The 26,060-nt window shown below is 38.6% G+C and overlaps 1 protein-coding gene across 3 annotated transcripts in view; it reads left to right on the forward strand.

The window, feature by feature from the left end:
• The window catches only part of LOC132380014 (transmembrane channel-like protein 6), a 100,708-nt gene extending 75,228 nt beyond the window's left edge, over nucleotides 1–25,480 (forward strand). For 2 of the 3 annotated variants that reach the window (XM_059948465.1, XM_059948466.1), the window contains exons 12-22: nucleotides 511–669; nucleotides 3,979–4,154; nucleotides 6,139–6,223; nucleotides 7,705–7,802; nucleotides 10,502–10,597; nucleotides 12,831–12,906; nucleotides 13,788–13,921; nucleotides 14,979–15,155; nucleotides 19,461–19,539; nucleotides 21,042–21,138; nucleotides 23,217–25,480. In XM_059948465.1, coding sequence (XP_059804448.1) covers nucleotides 511–669; nucleotides 3,979–4,154; nucleotides 6,139–6,223; nucleotides 7,705–7,802; nucleotides 10,502–10,597; nucleotides 12,831–12,906; nucleotides 13,788–13,921; nucleotides 14,979–15,155; nucleotides 19,461–19,539; nucleotides 21,042–21,137 — 1,176 coding nt within the window. In that variant the 3' untranslated portion in view covers nucleotide 21,138; nucleotides 23,217–25,480. The remainder of the gene's footprint in view (nucleotides 1–510; nucleotides 670–3,978; nucleotides 4,155–6,138; nucleotides 6,224–7,704; nucleotides 7,803–10,501; nucleotides 10,598–12,830; nucleotides 12,907–13,787; nucleotides 13,922–14,978; nucleotides 15,156–19,460; nucleotides 19,540–21,041; nucleotides 21,139–23,216) is intronic. The other variant, XM_059948468.1, reaches the window with a different exon arrangement.
• The last annotated feature ends 580 nt before the right edge of the window (nucleotides 25,481–26,060 follow it).

Raw genomic sequence — 26,060 nt, forward strand, 5'->3', positions numbered from 1 at the left:
AGACAATGAATGTAATTTTATATTGTTAAACTCTAAGAATTATTAATTTCAGTAAATCTATAATCTATTGAAAATAATGGCACACACTTCCCTCTAATCCATTTGCCACGTTACTGCTTTCCCACATATTGTCTTGTTTGGTTTTGATGTGGCAAAGTAACAACATTACATTATTATATCACAGTTTTGTGTTCAGAACTGTGTGAATGTTTTAGTATAAGCCGGCAGTTAACAGAAAAATGTTTAAATTTGTTCTTAATTGAGATGTCAGGGTGAGGACAGAAAGCTGTCTCACCAGGTAGAAATTTATATCAGAATTAGATAGAACTTGACATGCTAAGGCTAATCTCAGACTTTAAAAACCTTGAACACTTATAAACAGCCAGGAACATGCAGTCCAGTAAGAAATTCAGAACAATGTATCAGTACAATCATTTGTTAAAATGGAAAACTGCATTGGCCTTGATTTAGTGCAAATGTCTAAAATGTTGATTTTCCTCGTTTCTCCAGCAGGAATTTCTTACCGAGCCTAATTGCCAGACAGAGCACTTAAGTGTTTATCAGTGGTTTGCTAATCTGTCTGTTCACTTTCTGGGCTGGCTGCTGTCCTTGGGGAGTGCCATTGGTTGTGCTGTTGGGGTCTTTTTTTTCTCTGAGAAAGTGCTAAAGGTGAGACTCCATCTCATGATGAGCTTTCAATTCAAAGCTCGTTACTAGTAAATACTTCACGACAATCACGAGACATAAAATAGGGGAAATCTAATTTCTCCACCTAATGGAAAAATGTTCTGGTGGTTTCTACAGCTGTGTTATTAGACAATTAAACTTTGTGGAAGTCATGCCAATATTCTCGAGTGCTTGATCGCGAATGCTAAGTACATTAGTGGAAAGTTTAAAATTAAAAATATCAACTTACTTTTATGCACCAATGTTAATGTAGCAAAAAATATTCAAGACTTGTCAACTGGAACCAACATAGAGCCATATACTGTATAGTATTAGGGCAGAAGTCATGAAACTTCCCCAAAGAGGCCAGCTTTGAGTTACATTTCAAAGGGAAAAATGAAGTATGGAGATAGAGGTGGCATTGTAAACCTCTCCGTTTTGACTAAGTTGTTTAGAATTCCACCTCTGCCTCTACCTCCGGACTTGATGCAGAGCTGCCGAAGCAGGAGCATATGAAAATGGACATTCAGGAAGCTAGAATTGGAGGGCTGCATGAATCTCTGAGATATGGGACTGGAGGAAGACACAGAAATAAGGAGCTGCTGATGGACAGCAAGGATAGTTTATTTTTGTTAAGGGTCAGCTCTAAAATTGACATGTGCAAAATTAAACAGTGACCTGAAATTAGAATACTGGCATTATTTCCCTCTTGCTCAGAGAGTGATGACATTTCTCCTTCATGATTAATCCATGTGGACACCTCGTTTCGAGCCTGCATACGCATTGCAATGATATTCGATATAGCATATTTGATGTGAACTCTCAGAAACCTGCTGCAGTGAATCCCAGATGAACAGCGAGAGTTCCAGTGTTTAATGTCTATGTTTCGCCAGTCAAGTATACTACTAATCCATAATTCCCTAGCATTATATTTTAATCACAGGTCATAAAGTTACAGCTTAAGTTTTATTGCAAGATTCTTGCAGGTAATTTAATGGATTACACAATGAATTACATTATTGTGACATGGAAGAGAAATCAGGAATGTATCATAGAGCACCAGATTCTGGTTAAATAATTTTCCAAATCTTCCAGTCTATCATATTATACTTGTTACGTTATTATTCACATGTGACATTTCTTCGTCAAATTGGCAAGCGCCTTATTTTGATTAATGATTAGTACTGATTAGTTTTTGTCCATCCTGTAGTTTCAGGCCTTTAACCTGGAAGTGAATTTTAGCTGACTATTTCCACTGAGTAGTAAGTGGAACTTAGAACCTACTTCTTGTGCGAGGTTTCAAAATATTATGAGGGGTATTGACAGGGTAGGTACCAAGAGATTCATTCTCATTGCTGTGCAGTCCAGGATGAGAAGGCATGGGCTCAGGATAAACCATTTATGAGTGTTGTTAATTTTTGGGCTTCTCAATCCGAGATCTTTAATCACTGAAGATAGTAAAGGTTGAAATCCATAATTCTTTCAGCATCAAAAGTGAGGATTAAGTGCAGAGGTGAAAGTAAACTGGTTTGGGTTGGCATGGTGAGGGTATAAAATGGCCAATGTTCATAGTTCAAAATCAATATATTGTCTACTGTAGGTGCATATATGTCACCATATGTAACCCTACGATTTGTTTCTCATGGGCATTCACAGGAAATACAAAGAAACACAATAGCATCAATGAAAAAATGCAACATGAAGAAAAGAAAAACAAGGATAAATATATAATAATAATGATGATAATGATAAATATTGAGAATGTGAGATGAAGAGTCCCCGAAAGTAAATCAATAGGTTGTGGAAACAGTTCAGTGATGGGGCAAGTGAAGTTATCCCCTCTGGTTCAAGAGCCCAATGGTTGAGGGGTAAGAACTGTTCCTGAACCTGGCGGTGTGGGGCCAGAGGCTCGTACATTCTTCCTGATGGGAGCATGAAAAGAGCATGGCCTGGGTGATGGGGCCCTTGATGATGGTTGCTGCAACAGCACTCCACCTGGATGTCTTCAGTGATGGAAAAAGTTTTACCCATGATGGACTGTGCTAGATCCACTACTACTTGTAGGTTTTTCCATTCAAGGGCATTGGTGTTTTCATACCCCACTGTGATACAACCACTCAATATACTCCCCACCACACACCTATAGAAGTTGTCAAAGTGTTAGATGACATGCTGATTGTATCTGGGTGAAATAGGCGTTGTCAGTGATAGAACCAACTCTGGAAGAATTTTTAGTCATTTCCACTCCTGATCAAGTAGGAATGCAGACTTGGATGCAGCATAGCCAGTGATCTTGTTGAAAGGAGGGAGATATTCCTGGGTTATATGTATTTCATTTTTTGTATTTCTAATGTGATATACAGGCAGCCCCTGCATATTACAATTTGGATAACAGAAATTCATTCTGAACCATTTCACAAATCACTACCAAAAAAATAGCACACAGTATAATAAATGCTCTCTCGTGAAATTTATGTGTAAAAGTACAACTCTTCTAAATCACATTTCTTGCTGCATGCTCAAAATAAATGTAAATTTTTGATCAAAGTACGCATGTGTCACCGTACCCTACCTTCAAATTTATTTTCTTGTGGGCATTCACAGTAAGTACAAAGAAACAGAACAGAATCAATGAAAAATGACACGCAAGACAGACAGACAAGATGCAAGAGACAACAAGATGTGCATGTACGAAAGGGAAGAAACAAAGTAATAGTAATAAATATATAAATAATAAATATTGAGCAAATGAGTTGTAGGTTGTAATAACAGTTCAGTGTTGAGTGATGTTATCCTCTGAGGTTCAGTGCTTCAGTTATCCTCAGTGCTTCTTGTACGTGTGCTTAATGGTGGGAAGGGCTTTACCCGTGATGGACTGGGCCGTACATTGTAGGCTTTTCTGTTCAAGGGCATTAGTGTTTCTATAGCAGACCATGATGCACTCAATAGGTATGCTCTCCACTGTGCACCTTTAGAATTTTGTGGAAGTTTTAGATGACGTGCTGTATCTTCACAAACTTCTAAGAAAGTAGAGACACATGCAGATGAATGGTCTTCATGTTATGTGCTGTGGAAAGTTTCAATATGGGCCATTTAGTAGCATTGGAACCTCTAACCTCCCCATATATCAGTAATTTGTGAAAGCAAAATTACAATATATAAGATTTGGTAAAGTAATTGAATTTTCTGAGTTTCAGAGCTGCAGAATCCATTTTTAAGAAAGAAGCGGGTTACATATTGTTTTATATTGTACATGAACTCTTTTGGATCTTGATTATTTCTGAACTGAAAAAAAAACACTTTTTTTTAAAGGATTATATAGAAAATATCGAACAGGGAATATCTGCAAAGAAAGCAGAAAGAGGCTTGCTAGTAATCCCTATCCTTGTGTCGGCAATCAATTTTGTGATGCCATATATTTACAACTTAATTGGATTATTGGAAAAATATGACTTCCCTCAGCAGCGAATCTATGTTTCTATCACCAGGTAAGAGTATTTTGTGCATTTCTAAATTGAATACAAGGGACAGTCTGCTTCAGCAAAAATTACATTCATTCATTTATGTTGTGCTTTGCTTTGGCCCAGTGTGCAAGTTTTTTTTTCTGGTCCTTTTAAAGGGCTCAGGAATACTCTGGTAATAATGTAAAATGAAACTTACTCAGTGAATCTTTGGAATTTTCCACCCAAAAAGGCAGTGAAAATTCAGTTATAGAAAATATTTGCAACAGTGATTGCTACACATTTTTGACTCAAAGGAATCAAGAAATATATGAGATGCAAGATCAACAATTATCTTATCAAATTGCAGAGCAGCCATGATAGGCCAAATGGTCTTTGCTTTTTACGTTGATGCTTGTTTTCTGTAGAAGAACGTGGGTTTCATGCAATATGCTTAAGACTGGGAATCCACCAGCTGAAGATTTGGGTGTCCAAAACTATCATAGTCCAATGCACAGGACTAGAAAGCTTTAGATATTGTTTCACCTTTGGTAGAGTAGGTATTTGGACTGATGTGTAATGAAGAGATTTGCAGCCACATCAAATTACAAGACGCCACCCTAGATAATTTGCACAAAATATCCACCATTAAAAATTAAATGGTAGATTAACATTTAACATGGACCAAATTGCTTTTGAAATATTTTCTTTACAGTATTTCTTTTTATTAATTCATACTCCCAAAATATCAGTGCTTCTCCAATTTAAAACTATGATTTAATTTTGATTTGTTCACAAATAAATAACCTGAATGGCATTAACATACAAATCTCTTTAAGCAAAGCTATTTTACAAAATATCATTTTCCACAACTTGTGTTATCTTCAATGGGATCCCATCACCAGACATGTCTTGCCCTCCACATTTTTTCCACAGAACTTGCTTTCTCTGCTTGTCATTCCCCCTCGATTTACCATGCTGTGCTATCCCTGCCCCTACATTCTTCTTCGCCATCATTTCCGGCAGTCCTCGCAGCTGAGGCACTCCATCTCCTGTAAATCCATTGCACCTGGTGCGGCCATTTCTGTGACAGTCCTGACCCAGAACGGGGGAACTGCTTCAATGAGTACCTCTGCTCTCTCTGCTGTAGCAACTAGGATATCCAGGCGGCCAGCCATTTTAAGTCACTTACCATTAACGCACTGACATGTCTGTCCAGGGTCACCTCTACTGCTGAGTATTTCTGCTTGGTAGTATTCCACCTCATAGCATGTATATCAATTTCTCAGATTTATGGTAATCACTCACCTCTGTACATCCTTGCAACCCCCATCACTCCATCTCTTTTAAAATCCCCCTTAGTAGCCACATACTTACCCTTAATCAGATAAAAGTTTAAATCCCACTCTAGAGGCTCATGTGCATAATGTTGGTCAATGTTTCTGTGAGAGTTGTTAACCTGCTGGGGGTATTGTCCTGAGATAATAAACTTGGTTTTGCCCTACCTCTTAAAAATGTTGAACACACTATTTCCCAATGGGCAAGAGAGATCCCCTAGTGGCCAAGCCCAATGTTTGTCCATCAACCAACTCCATTAAACATTATTCAGTCCCATATTCTGTGTCTAATTTTGGCATGTGGAATTTAGCTGCTCCATTGTTCTGTGGTAGATCAAAGAGTTCTCAACTGTCAACTGAGATTGAGCTAAGCATTTATTTTACAACTATTTCATCTGTTAGTTAAGTATTTAAATAATAGATGTAAACTGTACCAATCCATAAAGCAGCAACTACACACACCAACAGCATAAAGAGGCAGTACTTTGCTGTTCAAAGGGGACCCTGAAAGGTGTTCCTTATAAGCAAGTTTACAGAATTACCTGAAGGGTGCTATTTCAGTTTTGTTAAAGTAGCAAAATCAACCGTGAGTGCTAATCCCATCTATATGGCTTTGACTGCAAACAAAAGGAGCCTACATTTTACAAAGTGGGCTGGTTCTCTCCCCTCTGATATGTCATTTTGTTTTAATACAGAAATCTGGTGTTAAAGATGTCCATTGTAGGATCGCTTTGCTTTCATTGGATAAAAGGGAATACCACAAGAATGGCAGAAATATCAGTAAGTTTAAATACAAAACACTAAAATATAAGTTCTTGCACCATCTATTCCAGAAAAAAGTATTTTGATTACCTTTCCATTATTATTTTGATAACTTTCTCTGTAACTCTGACACTGTAATCTGCATTCTGATATTTAAATTTTGCACTATCTTGATGTATGTGTGCATGGAATATTCTGTCTGGATGGCATGCATACAAAGCCTTATACTGTACAGATAAATCAATTATCAATTATTATTTCCATTCAAATGCACAAGATATTAGTACAGTAAATAGTTACAATTTCTGCCCTGGGCCTCACTTTGATTTTTCAAAGCATGACAACTTACTGACTTATAATTTCATTGAAATATGGTTGGATTTTAAGTGCACAGTCTGTGGCCACTTTATTAGGTACACCTGTTCACCTGCTCATTAATGCAACTATCTAATTAGCCAAGCATTTGGCAGTAACTCAATGTATAAAAACATACAGATACGGTCGAGAGATTCAGCTGTTCAGATTAAACTTCAGAATAGGGAATTAATCATCACTCTATGTCGGTCTGCTTACAATATTGCTGTTAAATTTTAGTTTGCATTTCTCTCCCAATTCCAGTCCATGCCTTTTAAGTAACACTGTGATCCAGAGCAGGAGTGGTGTTATCGATGTGATATTTTAGTCACAATTTTTTAGGTGAACATGATCACGTGAGGATCCAGAGATGAAGATCAGGGAAGTGAAAATGGCTTGGCGGATTAGTTACTGTCACTGACGGGCAAAGCACAGAGACAATCAAAGTTTTTCCAGTAGAGTTAAGAATCCCTTTTGGTTGCACATACTTTGGTTTCAGGGCAGTCTGTTTGCTGCACTTCATAGCTTTTATGTTGCTGGTGCCACCTGTGGATGTACAGTACTCACGTATACCCTGTTTGAATGCCCTGCTACCACCCCTGTCCTAACTCCCCAACTCACAGACACACTCTCGTCCTGCACTGGTCACTTCTCATCCTCTATTGCTGTTGTCTCACATGTTTATGCAACTGCTTGCTTTATTATAATAATGCCAGTCACATTATACTGACTCACATAAACATGCACTTTATGTAAGGCTGGTAACCTTCAGGCCATGTCACTCAGGAACTTGTTCTAATATTAATACATATTAATATCAGTTACAAAACTGTGTGCTCATTCATAGCTGTGTGTGACTATATGTATTGTGTTTTGCACCTTGGTCGCTGAGGAACAACGTTTTATTTAGCTGTATACATGTGTGTGGTTGAATGACAATAAATTTGAACTTGAAAGTTGTGTTTGGCTGACCAGATGGACAATTCGCTTCCATTCTTAAGATCTTCTGTGCAACAGCAGCATAATTGGCCTTGGGATAATTGACAAATATTCTGTCTCACAATTTTATTCATGAATATAATGAAACTTGTTCGGTAAATGTCATGATAAACACTTAACCATCTTATTTTTGTATTTTGCTCTAGTGTTGGGAAACATTTGTAGGACAAGAACTATATCGCTTGGTTGTGGTTGACTTTATATTTATTATCCTGGAAACAATGTTTGGAGAATTCGTCTGGAGGTGTGTTTTATGAGAGGACTTTCTCCCTACTGTCTTCTGATATTTATTTAATGTCCTTGAGACCACACAAGCTTTAAACTATTTGTGACACCAATGATGTACTTTGCATTGAGATTAGTAAGAATATAGTATTTTTTTAATCTTTGAAATGTACTTTACCTTTAGCAGAGTCACCTAATAATATGAAACCCTGACGGAGCTTCAATTGGTATTATAAATGTAGGTTCCATTCATATGTACAGTAGTTGTCTCAGCTTTGGATGATAATGTACCTACTTCCCTCACTCATTTAACATAACAGTCATTCCTGACAAAGTGAATGTTGGAAGATGACGAAAGACATCTGCAAGAAACTTGACACGTTCCAGACAAAATGTCTACGACGTATCAGGAAGATCTTCTGGTCTGAGAAAATCAGAAACCAAGATTTACTTACATCTTGCAATACGGAATCAATCTCAGTTTGTGTGAGAAGAAGACGATGGAGATGGCTGGGCCATGCAATGAGAATGCCAAATGATCAACTAGCAAAAGTAGCACTAAGGTGGGCCCCACAGGGAAAGCGAAGTAGGGGAAGGCCCAAAATGACATAGCGGAGATCTGTGAAAGCAAAACTGAAAGAAGTAGGCATGAACTGGGTAACGGCAAGCAGCAGAGGGAAAGACCGGCAGAAATGGAAGACCCTTGTGGAGGCCCCATGTGCCACCTAGGCACTAAGGGTCCAGACGACAACGACATTTCTGACGCACGTTGCTCCCAGTTTAACCAGGCGTTAAAAATTCTTTAGGTGAATTTAAAAAAAGTCTGAGTGCTTTCTTTCCTCCTTTCATTATAATTATTTTCCTGCCATCGTCCAGCTGCATCTAAGAAAGTGAAGCACTGAGTCCGATACTCATGAGCTGCAAGGACCTGTGTGAAAGTAGATGAAGTCTTGATCTCTGTGTCTACCCCGTCATGGTGTGATGAATGCAACACAGACACAATGCAGGAGGAACTCGGCCCAGCCTGCTGAGCTCCTCCATCATTTTGTGTGCGTTGCTTGGATTTCCAGCATCTGCAGATTTTCTCTTGTTTGTGGTGGTGTGATGGATATTCACCTCCCAGGGCCCAAGTCACACATTGCTAAACTCAGCTTTCTATTACAGCATCATGACCTTTCCAAACGGTCAGTGTCTTTGGTGATAAAGTTAAACTTTTTATAAACATTTTTTTGCTTTGCTTTTTGTTGTAAACATGAGCTAGACTCCAGTTCTTAATGTAGATTGCAGGCAGCAATTGGTTCAAAGTTTGACGCACAGCTTTTTAAACAGTATTACAGTATACAAGCTGCCTGCCCACGGCAGGTAGTTGCTTGCTAAGAGATCTGCTTTGAAAGTGAAGTGAACAAGCAAATTCTTATCTGCGTTAGTCAACTGTAAGACATTGGGGTTATGTCACTTAGTATGTCAAACATGGTTACAAGTTGGGATGTTCGTGCACTCAGAGAGCCATTCCCTCATGGCAATATTTGTGGATTTTTCTTGTCACCAGAAGCTTTAAAGGCCATCTATGTGAGTTACTTTGTCCCAGTAATAGTATCTGGAAAACATCATATGCAGATAATGTCATCTAGTAGAAAATGGTATGAATATCAGAATGACTGGGGGCGAGGGGGGATTGTTAGGAATGACAAGGCAAACAACAGGAAGTGAGCAATAGATATCTAGATTTAAAAGTCTGTCATTAAAAATAAAATAGCTATGTTTAAACTACTTTGTTATCCATCTCCTCCTCGGTGGTGGCGGTAGTGGGGACGGAAGGCCCACCCCTCAAGGGTTGGGTACCGGCAGCTAAATCACCATAGAGGCTAGTCAGGGAAGTAAGCTATTCCTTAAAGAGTAGGTGAATAGAGTATATCCTCCCTGTAGTGAGGGTACCAGTATGTGTCTACATTGGATAGGTTATGAAATCTTTTCTTCAGTTTATAGATTTGCGGACAGGGAGCCCAATACTATCACTATGGCCCTTGCACCTTATTTGTCTATTTGCATTGCAATTTCTCAATAACAGCAACACTATATTCTACATTATATTTTTGTTGTCCCTTTGTGCTACCCCAGTGATCTGCTGAGATGGCATGCGAGTAAAGCACTTCATTTATCTTGGTCTATGTAACAATGATAAACCAATTACCGCTTGTGAGAACCGATTACCATTTGGATTAAGAACGCAGGTTTGAACCATTCTAACCTTTGGGTTAGAACCTGCCCCTTAGGAAAAGATGCACAGGGCCTTGCTCTTTCAGATCATTGTATAAATCTCATTCCCTTCACATAAGTGCTTCAAACTACTTAAGCAATTGATTTGTTGAAAAACAGCCATTAAAAGCTTCAAGAGTGCACATCCAGCAACATTTGCTGGAACACTGTGCAAACTTTAATACCGTTGGCTGCTGGCCATGTTTTTATTTACGTTATTATGTTTCAAGAATGCGATTTATACTGATGCCAATACATTGGATACTGAGCAGATACAGAGTATCTTTTTCTTTGGAGGAGTTAGTAACTTAATAAAAGTTTTCCCAGCACTCCCGAAACCGCTGACATGCAGTTGTTGGCCGTTCTGCTTTCATTATGAGTGCAGAAGGCAAAATGGCTCAGAAAATTTAGTAAGTAATCTATGATATAATTTTAATTGATTCTCTCTCATTCTATCTCCAGGTTAGTCTGCATTAAACTGCTGAAACGGAAAAGAAAACCCGAGTTTGACATTGCCAGGAATGTGTTGGATTTAATCTATGGGCAGACACTCACATGGTAATGTCAATGTTTGATTACGTTGCACTGACACTGGAATGCTGACCGCACAATCTGCTGGTAAACGTTAGTTATTGTGGGATTTGGCCAGTGAATGAATGGATAACGTGGCCAGCTGGTGTGGTAGTGCATCACACACATGAGGTTTCAGTCATTCCATGCTGAGTTAATTGTTTGCAAATGTGCTGAAGTGGGAGTTGCTAAATTGCTGGCTGAAGATAATATATACTGACACTAGGGTTTGTGTGAACCTGAAATGCGGTCAACTTTGAGGAACTTGCTCATAACTACATAACTTGCTGTTGCTTACTGACAAAATTCACTGTGAAAATTTCCTGGGTTTTGGTCAATATTCCTTTGCAAGAATCAAGGGCGGTACGGCAGCATAATGATTAGCACAACGTTTTACAGCACAGTTGGCCCGAATTCAATTCCTGCTGCTGCTTGTAAGGAGTTTGTATGTTCTCCTCCTGACGCATCCACAAGGATGTGTGCTTAGCCCACTGCTCCATTCTCTCTACACCTATGACTGTGTGGCTAGGCATTGCTCAAACAACATCTATAAATTTGCTGATGATACAACCATTGTTGGCAGAATTTCAGACAGTGACAAAAGGGTGTGCAGGAGCAAGATATACCAGTCAGTTGAGTGGTGTCACAGCAACAACCTTGCACTCAGTGTCAGTAAGACCAAAGAATTGATTGTGGACTTCAGGCAGGGTAGGACAAGGGAACACAAACCAGTCCTCATAGAGGGATGAGAAGTGGAGAGAGTGGGCAATTCCAAGTTCCTGCATGTCAATATCTCTGAGGATCTAACCTGGACACAACATACTGATGCAGCTATAAAGAAGACAAGACAACAGCTATATTCCGTTCGGAGTTTAAGATTTGGTTTGTCACCTAAAACACTCAAAAGCTTCTACAATTCTAGCATTCTGACTGGCTGCATCACTGTCTGGTAGAGAGGGGGAGGTGTGGCACAACTGCATAAGATTGAAATACGTTGCAGAAACTTGTAAAATTGGTCAGCTCCATCATGGGTACTAACCTCCATAGTATCCAAGACATCTTCAAGGAGCGGTGCCTTAGGAAGGTGGCGTCCATCATTAAAGATCCCCACCACCCAGAACATGCCCTCTTCATACTGTTACTGTCAGGTAGGAGGTAGAGAAGCCTGAAGGCACACACTCAGCGATTCAGGGACAGCTTCTCCCCCTCAGACATCTGATTTCAAAATGGACATTGAACCCATGAACACTACCTCATTACTTTTTTATTTCTGTTATCTTGCACTAATTATTTTAACAACTACTTAATAGACATGTATGTACTTAATGCAACTCAATTTTTTCCTCTATATTTATTTATCATGTATTTCATTGTACTGCTGCCATAAATATAACAAGTTTCACAACATATGCCAGAATAAATCTGATCCTGAGTCCTCCAATTTTCTCCTGCGGGTCAAAGACGTACTGGTTGGAAGGTTAATTGGTCATTGTAAATTGTCCCAAGATTAGGCTGGGGTTAAACCAGCGGATATCCAGGCAATGTGGCTTGAAGGTTCAGAAGGGCCTATTCCATGCTGCGTCTCAATAAATAAATTTTTAAAAAATAGAATAGATGAAAATAGAATTAAAATAGGGAAGCCCCGGTAGCGTAGTGGTCAGCCTGATGCTGTTTCAGCTCAGGACTGCAGAGTTCAGAGTTCAATTCCAGCACCATCTGTAAGTATGGAGTTTGTACGTTCTTTCTGTGACCACATAGGTTTCCTTCAGGTGCTCTGGTTTCCTCCCACAGTTCATACTGGTTAATAGGTTAATTGGTAAATTGTCCTGTGATTAGGTGAGGGTTGCTGGGTGATACTAGCTCATTAGGCCAGAAAGGCCAGTTCTTCACTGTATGTCTACATAAATAAAATGAACAAATAAAAATTATTTCATTTGTGGGTGCATATGCGTTTATTGACTTGACGTATTTCCCACATTAAGATGTTGACTGCATTTTACAAAGCATTGCAAGGACCGTAAAGCTCTTTGAGATGTTTTAGAAGACATCCTGAGGTCATAAAACTTGCTATAAACTACAAGTCTTTGTTTATGAAGAGTATTGAAGGGAGGCCAGTTTGTTGCAGTGTTTCGGGACACTGCTGAAGTGTTGTAGGTGCCAGAATGGAAGTTGACAGAATTACGATTATTTGCCTTTTAATTTCATGTTTTATTTTTTACAGGGTGAGTCTGTTGTTTGCACCATTGATGCCTGCGATTCAAATAATCAAATTCGTTATTGTTTTCTACATTAAAAAGGTAATTTTCATTTAAAATTTGTTGAAAATTGAATGATGTCCAACAATTGGCTTTATTGCCCAGTTTAAGAAAGGTCTCAGCCCAAAATGATGACTATTTATTCATTTCCGTAGACACTACCTGACCTGCTGAGTTCCTGCTGAGCATTTTGCGCGTATTGTGTTGGACTTCAAGCAGCTGTGGACTTCTGTATTTAAAATGACTGTTGTTTGTTACTTTGAAGAGTTGCTATTGTCTCGTTTAGCTGCACTCATACTTTTGAGTCAGGACGTTTCCATGTTGTGACCACAAACATTTAAGAAATACTGAGCAAGGACTGTGCTGTCAGAAGGGCCATCCTTTGACTTAGATATTAAATGAGAGCCAGTTATTCTCTCCCAGCTGGATACAAATGATAAACATGAGTAATTCTGGAGATGCTGGGCATCCAAAACAACACACACACAAAATGCTGGAGGAGCTCAGCAGGTCAGGCAGCATCTATAGAAACAAATAAACAGTCAACGTTTTGGGCCGAGGCCCTTCTTCAGGAAGGTCACCTGAGGCATATTTCACAGTAGGAGAAAGAAATACAATAGAATTGAAGAAAAACTGCACATAAAGATGGGCTGATGGAAGCAAGCTGATAATTATTTGATGAGTTAGAGAATGAAAGCTTACAATGAGTACGTGGGTCTGGTAAAGATGAGGTTAGAATTAGATCAGCATCGGAGAGGTTTGTACATATATATATATTTCTTTATCTTGTCAGCAGTTGTATACACGTCAGTGAGATCCCAGGAATCAAAGTTTGCCCAAATGTTTAGTCACGTCACCAAACTGTAAATGGACTTTCAGGATACGTTGTATTTGAGTTAATAAAATTATTTGATTTGTTTCAGCTTAGTTTGATGATGAACTGTCAGCCTCCATGCAAACTCTGGCGTGCATCTCATATGATGACTATCTTTATCAGTCTTCTGTGTTTCCCTTCCTTCCTCGGAGCCACCCTTGCTCATCTCTATTCTGTGTGGTGGTAAGTAAAGAATTAATTTTTTTTTAAAAAAGCATTAAACCGAAGAAGGTAATGATTCAAGAAACAGAAGCAGAGAGGACACACATTTGGCGCTCCATAATCTCCTTGGTAACCCCAAGAACAGGGCATTTGAGCCAGCTCTACAATTTTCCCCAACAATTCTTAGGTTCTCCTGCTTCTGTCAGTATCTTATAAATTTTAGATAATATGGATTCACCATCAAAGGTCCATTCCTCTTTGAATGTAAATACGTGGAGAACGGAGAACTCTGAGTCTGCTAATAATGTGCAGTTCCAAAGAATGCAGAAGTTGTGGTCTGTAGTCTCTCAAAATATTTAAACTCATTGTGCTCAGCTTGTTTTAATTTCTTTACTCACATTAATTCTTGGTTAACTATTAGTGGAAAGTCAATATTTCTCCAGCCTTTTGTCTGCTGTGATCAGGTACCAAACTTTCAGATAATGCTCTCTTGGTGCTAGTCCATTTTATATGCATTTTCTGACATGTCAGAATCAGGTTTAATATCACCGGCATAAGTCGAGCAATTTGTTGTCTTTGCAACAGCAATACAATGCAATATATGACAATGCAAAAAGAAATTGTGAATTACAATAAGTATATAAATATTAAATAGTTAAATTAAATAAGTAGTGCAAAAATAGAAATTAAAAAGTTCATGGATTCAATGTCCATTTAGAAATCAGATGACAGAGGGGAAGAAGCTGTTCCTGAATTGCTGAATGTGTGTGTCTTCGCATTTCTGTACCTTCTTGTTGATGAGAACAATGAGAACAAGGCATGACCTGAGTGAAGGGGATCCCTTGTGACAGTCACAGGCAGCCTTTAGTTTGGTCACGATTTATTTATTACACTTATTTATTGATTGATTTATCGGTCATAAAAATTACAACTTACAGACATGAGTTATGCTTCTGTGTGATAAGCAGGTGAAAAAAGGGCAAGCTGCACCATTAACTGCTCCCTTCATGTACTTCCCTGAAAGTTCCCTAGAACTTGAGTGCTCCCTGAACTAAGTTTGCCTGTTTTTTTTTATTAGTGTAAAGCCATCACAAATATGTGGACCATTCCGGATGCTAAGTAGCATGTATGATTCTGCAAAGAATTGGATGAATCAACTGCAGAACAAAGATTCTAAATTTATCTGGTTTACAATGATTCACAAATACGTGGTGGAAAACCCTTTCTTCTTCCTTTTTGCATCAGGCATCATCCTGTAAGTTTACATTTCTATTAAGTTCACAGTTATAAAATGTATATGTTACTAATGTTAATAAAATTGTCTCCAAAAATATCAAATAGTTATTTGAAATGTTATCAGTGTTACTTAGCAAATTGAACATAGTTATATAAAGGTTCAAAAATGTATGTCATTTTGTTGATTTTAATAGAGTACTGAATACTTTTTTGTATTGATATTGGTTTATTATTGTCACATGTATCAAGATATAGTGAAAGGATTGTCTTACATTCTGTTCGAACAGGTCAAATCATTACACAGTGCTTTGAGGTAGAATAAGATAAAACTAAAAGCCATTCAGAATAAAGTGTAAAAACTACAGAAAATGTGCAATGCGGGTAAAAGATAAAGTGCAAGATCATAATGAGGTATGTTGTAAGGTCAAGAGGACACATTGTGTAAGAGGTCCATTCAAGAGTCTGATAACAGTTGAATAGAAGCTGTCCTTAGATATTCTGGTACGTGCTCCCAGGCTTTTCTATCACCTGCCTGATGGGAGAAGGGAAAAGAGAAAATGTCTTGGGTGGGCAGGATCTTTGACCATGCTGGTTGTTTTACTGAGGCAGCGATAAGAGTAGGCAGTCCATAGCAGGGAGGTTGGTTTTGCATAATTTCTAGTTAGTGTGGAGGATTGGAGGGATCTTAGGGTCCGAGTCCATAGGACACTCAAAGCTGTTGCGCAGGTTAATTCTGTGGTTAAGAAGGCATACGGTGCATTGGCCTTCATCAATCATGGGATTGAGTTTAGGAGTCAAGAGGTAATGTTGCAGCTATATAGGAACCTGGTCAGACCCCACTTGGAGTACTGTGCTCAGTTCTGGTCACTTCACTACAGAAAGGATGTGGAAACCATAGAAAGAGTGCAGAAGAGATTTACAAGGATGTTGCCTGGATTGGACAGCATGCCTTATGAGAATAGGTTGAGTGAACTTGGCCTTTTTTTCTTGGAGCAACAGAGGATGAGAGGTGACCTGATAGAGGTGTATAAGATGATGAGAGGCATTGATCATGTGGATAGTCAAAAGCATTTTTCCAGGGCTGAAATGACCAGCACAAGAGGACACAGTTTTAAGGTGCTTAGAAGTAGTTACACAGGAGATGTCAGGGGTAAGTTTGTCACACAGAGAGTGGTGAGTGTGTGGAATGGACAGCCAGCAATGGTGGTGTAGGTGGATACAATAGGAGCTTTTAAGAGACTCCTGGACAGGTACATGGAGCTCAGAAGAATAAAGGGCTATGGGTTTACCCTAGGTCAGGGGTGGGCAAACTTTTTGACTTGTGGGCCACAAAGGGTTCTAAAATTTGACAGGGGAGCCGGACCAGGAGCAGATGGACGGAGTGTTTTGGTAATACACCTCATAAGAGAAAATAAAATATCATGGGATATGTAGAAAACATGTGCTTTAATTTCAATTGAAAATGAACAAATGCATTACAACAAAATATCTGTCTTTGAAGTCCCATGGTATTTAGCTATTTATTGAAATGTCTTTTAAAACACTGAAAATTAAATGAATAAAATACAGCTTTTTTAATAGTAACAGTTATTATTTTAAAGCACTGAAAATTCTGTTATCCTTCAAGATATTATCATCATCACTCTCCTCCTGACTGTCTTTATTTCAAAAATGGTAGGAGATGCAGGTCTACTTGTCCTGCTCCTTCTTATTCAATTGTCCCCTGTGCCAAAACTCAACAACGACCAGTACAAAGACAGAACAATGACAGCGCGCCAGTATGCGGAGCGTGTTATCTGGAGCGCATTTTTTATTTTGAGAACATACGTGCACCTGCGCACTACTCATGTCCATCACTTAACAGAAATGACATGTAACATGTAAGGCTTATTGAAAAAAATATTTTCAAATGCATTTTTTACATAACACAACGAAGAAACTTATTTTTAATTTCAGTGGGAACAGTGTTGTTGGTCTCCCTTTTTAGCCAGCGCATCAAAGTCTGGATTTAGTTTTGTTGTGGCGATTCTCAGGATGGATCTGAGGTGTTGGTCAGTTAACTTGAATCTGTGGCTGGCTTTGTTGATGTTCATGACGCTGAACGCCTTTTCACACAAATAGGTCGAGCCGAACAAAGAGTAAAGCGCAAATGTGGAGTAATACGCTGCACCTCAACAAAGGTCAATGTATATAGAGTGCGTCATCTATTGGGAAAATGCCAGAATTGCGGGGAAAAAACGTTAACAAGGTTTATTAATATAATTTCATCAAGTTCTGCGGGCCGGATTAAAAAGCTTAACGGGCCGCATATGGCCCCCGGGCCGTAGTTTGCCCATGCCTGCCCTAGGTCATTTCTAAAGTTAGGACATGTTCGGCACAGCTTTGTGGGCCAAAGGGCCTTTATTGTGCTGTAGGTTTTCTATGTTTCTATGTAATGTCTAAAATTTGAAATCAGTTTAAGGTGCCTAGTAAATAGCAGAGGGCCAGAGGTATGTATTCTGAGATGAAGATGGCATCGCCCAGGTTAACGAGGGCTGAGAGTTGGATTACCTGCTTCAGGTCACTTTTCATCATAGAATTTGAATAAGTCTTAATGAAAAACAGTACGTCATTTTTGCAGGTATTTGCATTGGTGTTTCTGCATCAGAAGAGTGGCCACTTCCTTGCAGCATCAAATGCAGCAACAGTTTGAGTTCTAGCACGTATTCATCATGGATTAGCATGCTGATACCTTTAATATTTCCACCATAAACCACTGACATAGAGCAAAGTGTTCCGCAGAGAGAAAAGTGGTGAGCAAAGGTGACTCAGTCAAGAGGGCAATGACAGTGAAAGGAAAGATGGAAATTGTCCAACATACTGCCGAGTGGACACTCCTTAGATGGACATGATTTCTCATAGCTGAGACTGCTTTATCTCATGTTTGGGCAGAACGATTTTTGACAGGCTCTCCGTAAGTCCCTTGGTAAGGAGTATCTCAGCTCTCGGCATCCTACTTTTAAGAGATGCAAACACTTAGTTCTTAGGTTTGCATCTCATAGATTTGTAGTTGCCCAAGTTCAAGTACTACAGATGAGGGAGCCATCTAAAATATTGATATTAAGATCTACCAAAGCAGGGTCTGCATGTTGATCTCTGCTGTCTGCCTCCTGTGGAACTGTTGGTGGGCTGAAACTAGCTGCTGTCAATGGCTACTTGGTCTTCGTCTGCAGTTCAGTGGAAAGCAGCATGACCCTGAACCTTCTCTTCTTGCAGCATCCCTTAGGAGCCAGGAAAACACATTTCTGCTCTGGTTTCATTGGCTGTGTAGCCAGTATCAGAACCACAAATTCTGAACTAATTCTATGATCTACAGACTCACTTTCAAGGACTCTTTACAACTCGTGTTCTGAGTATTATTTTTATATTTGCGCAGTTTGTTTTCCTTTGCACATTAGAATTTGTCCGTCTTTCTCTGTTTATGTATAGATTTTTGTAAAATTCTATTGTATTTAATTTTTTCCTGTAACTGCCTGCAAGAAAATGAATCTCAAGGTAGATCTTACGTATTTTGATAGTAAATTTTCTTTGAACTTTGAACTTGACCCTTCCACAGAGGGGGAGGAGGTAGCTGACTGGAGGGACAGGAAGTTTGTGAGATGACGTATTCCTTCCTCCATGTAACAGGGCAAGCCTGAACACAAATCCATCGGCTTAATCATGCTAATTTCCCCTCTGCAGCCCCAGTCATTCCTTGGATTCAGAATGAGGGCCCACAAATACTGAATATATGATCTGTGTCATTAGTTAGATGGAACAAATATGCAATCTTAGTAAAAGCAGGTTTGGATGATACATTGGGCTTATGTTTTCGCAATGCTCCATTGAACTGCAAGGCAATTGAAAACTTCCAATGATTTTAAGTCCAAACTTGTAATACATATTTTTTTCAATTCCAACTCAATGAGTCCTTTCTTGGAAAGCAGACAAGACCGCAAGTCACAACTGCTTAGTTTGCTTATTTGAATGTGATATAATTTACCCTTGCAAAGTTTTACTTGACATTAATTAGTGTTAATGGTTAAGATGAATAATTAGAATTCCTGCATATCGTTTTATTTTTGTTCAAGCAATAAAAGTTAGTATAGATCAGTGTAGTAAACTGGGCAGAAAGCCAAATATGCTCAAAAAATGATTGAAAACAAGACTGTTATTTTAGTCTATGTCAATGAGAAAAGGAGAAGGATGTTCAGTCTATTGTAGTGTACTGGTTAGTATTAAGGACATGTATAACTGAAAATTTGTCTATTGCGTTCAGGATTTAGCAATCTAATTTTTTTTTCAGCATTGTGATTTATTTCCACTGGCAAGTTCTGGATGGTCAAAAGAAGATAATTAAACTATTAAATGAACAAATTATGAATGTAAGTATCCAGAGCTTCAATCATTATATGCTTTAATTGATCTATTCACCTTATTAATGGAAATCAGTCACCTTCATTGAAAAGGTTATTTATTTTTGTTATGTGAATGGTAAAGAGAATTGTGCAATCTACGAAAAATGTGGATTGAAGAGCAATATTAAAAATGATTGTCAATATGTTTTGTAGGTCTCATCAAGTTTTTGTTTAAGTCATTAAAATTGAATTGATAGCTTTATTGGGTCATCAGATCTGCTACATCACAAGAGAAAGAAATTTCAAAATGTTCATATTTATGAAACACATTTGTGATGGCTATCGGACATCAGTTATTTCTATGTTTAAGATAATTGCCTTAGGTTACAAAATATATTTAGCATATCATGATTGTTCCAGCTATTGAACAAAGCCATCCAATTTGGAAAAATTCCACTCCTGGAGCTGGTGCCATTGCTCTAACTACATTTTTTTCCTTTCATTTTGAAAATGATAATTAAATCTATTTCCACCACTCTTTCTGGCAGTGCTCCTAAGTTCTCCACACCTCTTTTCTGATTGCCGTTCCTTTAAACCGTATGCTCCTAACCCACCCATCTGATAAATGTGAAAACCATTAAATTAATTTGGGAAATTGTCTCAGCTATTAATTGAAGATTTCATTTGGCAGGGTACACATTAAGAGTGGTAGCTCTTACTACAAGTCTAAGTACATCAGCTCAAGTTATAACTTGGTTTGTACACACTCAGTGTCCACATTATTAAGTACAACTGTAAACCTGCTCGTTAATGCAAATATCTAATCAGTCAATCATGTAGCAGCAACTCTGTGCATTGAAGCATGCAGACGTGTTCAAGAGGTTCAGTTGTTCTTCAGACCCAGCATCAAAATGGGGAAATGTGATCTAATTGATCTTGACTGTGGAATAATTGCTAGTGCCAAGCGGGGCGATTTGAGTATCTCAGAAACTGCTCATACCCTGAGATTATCACACACATCAGTCTCTAGAGGTTACAGAGAATGGTGTGGGGGGAAAAAAACAAAAAAAAATCCAGTGAGTGGCAGTTCTGAGGGTGAAAAATGCCTCGTTAATGAGAGCGGTCAGACTTTTTCAAGCTGACAGGAAGATAAGAGATACCCAAATAACAACAGTGGTTTGCAAAGAGCAGTTCTGAATGCACAACATCAGAACATGAAGTGAAGTGGCTACAGCAGCAGAAAACCATGAGCATAGACTCATTGGCCACTTGATGAGGTATAGGAGGTAACGAATAAAATGGTCGCTCAATTGTTCTACATTATTAGAAGTTTAATGACCGGCTTGATTCTCTTGAAAGCTGTTAAATGGAGAGTTTCAGCTCAGGTTTTAATCTTTAGCAATGAGATCTCTCCCTGATATTCCATCTATTTTGAGCTGATTTGAACTGATTATAAAATTTCAGTGAATTTCTGTGTAAGTTGTAATGTGACACACTAACACATAATGTTTCAAATCTTCTTGGCACAGGAGGGAGATGACAAAAACTTTCTTATCGGTAAACTTAAAGATTTCAACAAAAAGAAATATAAACCTCAAGGAAAAGCAAATACAAGAGCAAACTGAGGTAACTGGATGTGTTTCCTAAATGTATTTCTCGGTTTTGGATAGTTATACGTACAGTAGAGAAACAGGGCCTGAGACCCACCATGTCTACACCAACTACCAATACCCACCACCACTAATCCCATCTACCAGCTGGTCACTAGCCATCTATAGCAACACACACAAAATGCTGGAGGAACTTAGCAGGTCAGGCAGCATCTATGGGAATGAATAAGCAGTCGAGGTTTCAGGCCAAAACCCCCTTTTTAGCCTGGCAATTCAAGTGCGTTTCTGGATAGTTCTAAACATTGTGGAGTACCTGCTTCCATCTCCTACTTATGCAGTGCGTTCCAGATTCCTTCTCTGATCGTGCTAAACCTTACTCTTCTAGCTCTGGTCTTCCAGATTTTGACACCTCTCTTACAGGGAAGGGTTTCTTACCACCTGCCTTGTCTGTACCCTTTATGAATTTGTATAGGTCAATTAGACCTCGCCTCAGCGTCTTCCACTTCATGAAAACTCGGCCTATCCAGTCTCGCCTCAAGTCAACCAATATGTCCCAGGCAATGTACTGGTGAATTTCCTTGGCATCCTTTCCACTGCAATCACGTCCTTCCTATAATGTAGTTACCAGAACCGCAGTATACTAGCTGTGCCGAACCCATGTTTTATAAACTTGTATCATTACCTCCAGCTGTTATATTCTATATCTCAGTATCTCTTACATTCTACACCCTAGTTAGTGAAGGCACCTATCCCGTGTCTCCTTCACCAGCTTACCAATATATGCTGCCACCTCCAAAGATCCTTAGATTTGTACACCAAGGTTACTCTGTTCCTCAGCTCTACTATTCATTCTGTATGTCCTACTCCTGTTGGTCCGCCCAAAGTCCATTAGCTTCCACTTATCAAGATTAATTTCTAATTGTCACTGTTCTGCTCATTTTACCAAATGATCAGTCCCTTCTTCTGACTGAAGACTATCCTCCTCTCTATCAATGACACCAACTTTTGTGTCACTGGCCAATTTACTAATCATGCCTCCTACATTCATATTCAGATTGTTATTATATACAACAATCAGTAACCCTGTGGTAAACTACTGGTCAGATTTCCAAGCACAAAAGCAATTCTCTGCCATTACCCTCTGCTCCCTATTACTAAACCAGTTCTGGACCTAATTTGACAGTTTGCCTCAGATCCCATTGGCACTAACCTTTTGGAGCAGAGATTCCTCGAGTCTGAATATCATTGAGTGGGTATATACCTACCCATCGCACACATTACACTGGTCACTATACTCAAAGAAACTGTATTGGTTTTACCAAGCTTTGGGACATGAAGCTGTAAAAATTGTTTCTGTTCATTAGTACCACTGTTGGAATAATATAGTACAATGCTAGGTTAGTGGATACATTGTGCATGTGATTGTACTTTGAAAGTATTTTGTGATCAGTCTCACTCCCCAAAACTTATTTCTGTCTAACCTGCATAGATTTTAAAGTAAATATCCAAATTCCCTTTGAAATTTGGGATTTGTCTGCTTCCACCAACCTTCTGCGGGGAACATTGCAGATATATTGCAAGTCTTTACCTGCCTTCCATGCCCAGACCACTTCAACATGGTTTCCTGAGCTCAGGCTATCTTCATCATAAATTATCAGATCCACTCCTCCACCTCCTACTAGTTTCCCGTCTTGCCTAAGTATCACGTACACTTCAATATTCAGGTCCCAGTCAACATCAATCTACAACTGTGTTTCTATAATGGCTATTAGTTCAAATTTGTATTTGTACTAGAAGTTTGCCTGTTTATCAAATGCTGTATGAGCTTATTTAGAGTCTTTAATTTTATTATTTTATTATTTTTGTAATTCTAGTCTGATCTTCTTTTAGTTTTACACCTGCTTTCCCTTCCTGCCACACTACATTTATCATTTCCTATAGCAAATCCATACTTCAGTTCACCTGGGCGAGATAGATTTTTCAGCTCACTCATACTTACTGCCTTTTAGATGATTAGCTTCTCAAATAATTGCTACTTGTTTTTTTCCATAACTTGCTTAAACTGATTTGATTCTTTTTCTCACTCTTTGAAAGATTTTATCCTCTATAGAACAAGCCATCTATGAGGAAGGCGATGCACAATGTGGGGTTAAGTTTCATCCTATTGTCTGGAGTGCAACTTGGAGAAGCAAATCACATGTGCAACCATAGACACTGGAATGAAAACTGATGCCCAAAGGGATTCTGGTATCTTAACCAAAATGGTTCTTTACTTTCTCTCTTGGATTTTAAATCCGGATTCCCGAGAAAAAAATTGCGTGTTCTTCTGACACGTTACATCTCACCATTTAACAAACTTTGATTTTTAAAAGCCATTTACAGTTTCTTTTTAAAAGTAAAGATAATAGAATTCTTCTGAGAAGAACACGATCAGTATTTGATGACGAAGATTCCTTGCTTTGAGAATACATTACAGCTTATTTCTCTAAGCTTTGTACAGGGAGAAATTTCATCCTGATGATTACGAGAAGGGAAGAAGAAATCATCGCTGGTTATGTAATTAACACTGACAGTACAAGTACTCAAAACAGTTACTAACTGATGATGAGTTATTAATCGATGTCTGGAATTGCTCTTTTTGTCTATTTAGTCATCAGCACTTTACATTGCAAAATATGGTTGTCCATTATCCAAAAACGGAACCAATGCCACAACAACCAATAGCACAGATTCATATCAACCATGTTGTAGTAGGTATTACTGATGTGTCTATTTCAGTTCATTGGAATTTGGTTGATAAAGATCAGTCTCTCTTACCTACTTCTGGACAGTTCACCAGGATTGAAGTTATCTTATTTATACTGTCTAGTATTGTGGTTTCTGACGTAACTCCGCTTCCTCTGAAGGGGCAGGAGATGGTTGAAGGGGCAAGTGAGTTGGCAGTCTTGTAAGTTGGTAGGTTTCCTCCGCTCTTTACTTAGGGTCTGGCTCAGTCTTGATGACAGCTGAAAATGTGAATCTAAGTAAAGTTCTAAATTAAACAGATTAATTACAATTAGTAGCTGTGCAGTGGCTTTGCACACAAGAAGTCAGGATCCAGAGAGTTTCTCTGCAAGGAATGGTCTGAAGCATCATCTAATGTTGGTGACAATGGGCAAATGTGTGGCACCATGTCCTACATTTATCTAAATGTGACTTTCAGCTACATTCTTTGGCTTGTAAATTCACCTTTCAAACAAAAATGTTGCTTTAAAAACAAAACCTTTTATGTAGCACAATGAATTCATTCAAATTTCAGTTAGTCTATTTCTATTGCACACTTCAAAGTTACCAAGAAAAAGAAGGGCTGCAGTACACCAAGGGACTTTTCACATTCAGTTTACATAATCTGGAGCAAATTGTTCATCTGTTTCCTTTAGAATTCTGAAGTGAAATAGGAACCTCTCTTTGTCAAATGGTGATCCAAAAAGACCGGGAGAGTTGATATGCCATATACCTCCACAGCAGTCTACAAACGTAACTAATTGTCCAAGGCTGATAAGACAGTGTTTGAAACATTATCCTTTAAAATGTTCATATTGAAAACTATTGTAACTCATTAGTTTTGCACATTTCAGGATCAAACTAATACTGTAACCCTTCCCCTGTAATTATCTACCAAACCTCAAGTTTAGGTGGACGATTTAAAACTTACTGTTTACTTTCCTTCTGAGCCGATGAGTGATAACTTTATTTAAACATTCTGAATTGAATTGCCCCTCTTGCAAATACTGCACCATGGCGTACTTTGAAAGTGGGTTCAATTTTCAGCATGTTCAATGACTTTGAATACAGTAAATTGCAATTGGTCATGGAATTTGAGTGTATGTACAGACTCTCATTATTTTAAACTCTGGTGACTTGCATTTGTGCCTGCACCTAATAGCCAATTGCACCAGATTCTAAGAGTCCTTTTAAATCATCTTAATGCCTAGTTATCTGGGGCTCTGCAGTAATTGTACAGGACATAAGTATATTCTGTCGAATTTAACTACATTTTTCTATGTTTATATTTATTTGTAAAAAGGGTAAACAATAAAGTTTTGTTAATGGAACTTTTGTTAGTGAATTTTAATAATAATATTGTATGTGCACCCCAATAGCAAATATGGTTCAACACTGGCCAAAACAAACATTTTTTGAGTGTCCACCATGTAACACTGTAATCAAGCCTCACTATGCATCTCTGAAATGAACTCGGAGATCAATGCCACATTATTAAAATGAACTGAACTCTTAAAATGTACTGAAACCTTAATATTGCGGGTTGTCTCCTTTCTGATATTTAACGTGCCATAAATCCAATATTTGCAGGCATATATCTGAGTGGATGTGTATTTGTTTCCTTTTGTGCAGCATTTTGAAGTTTGTGTGCTATTTACCTTCAAATCTTCAGTATGACTTGTGTGTCGACTTCAAATCAGCAGATACGCAAACGAGCCCATAGAACGTTAAACATATGGAACTATACAGTACAGGCCCTTTGCCCACAATGTTGTGCTGACCTTTTAAACAACTCTGCATCAGTTTGCTCTCCTACATAGGCTATATACCTCCATTTTTCATTCATCCATGTGACCACTTAAGAGTCTCTTAAATGTCCCTAATATGCCAGCCCTAGCAGTGCATCCCAGGCACATACCAACCAACCTCTGACATCTGCCCCCAAAACTCAACTTAAAAGGATGTCCTCTGCTACTAAATATTGCAACCCTGGAGAAAAGGTGCTGGCTGTCCACTCTATTTGTGCCACTGCTAATTTTACACATCTCTATCAGTTTACCTCTTCTAATCGCTTCAAAGAGAAAAGCCCTAGCTTGCTCAACCTTTCCTCATAAAAGACGTGTTACCTAATCCAGGCAGCATCCTGGTAAATCCCCCCTGCACCCTCTCTAAAGC

The sequence above is a fragment of the Hypanus sabinus genome, chromosome 23, assembly GCF_030144855.1.
Source record: "Hypanus sabinus isolate sHypSab1 chromosome 23, sHypSab1.hap1, whole genome shotgun sequence".
Lineage (NCBI taxonomy): Eukaryota > Metazoa > Chordata > Chondrichthyes > Myliobatiformes > Dasyatidae > Hypanus > Hypanus sabinus.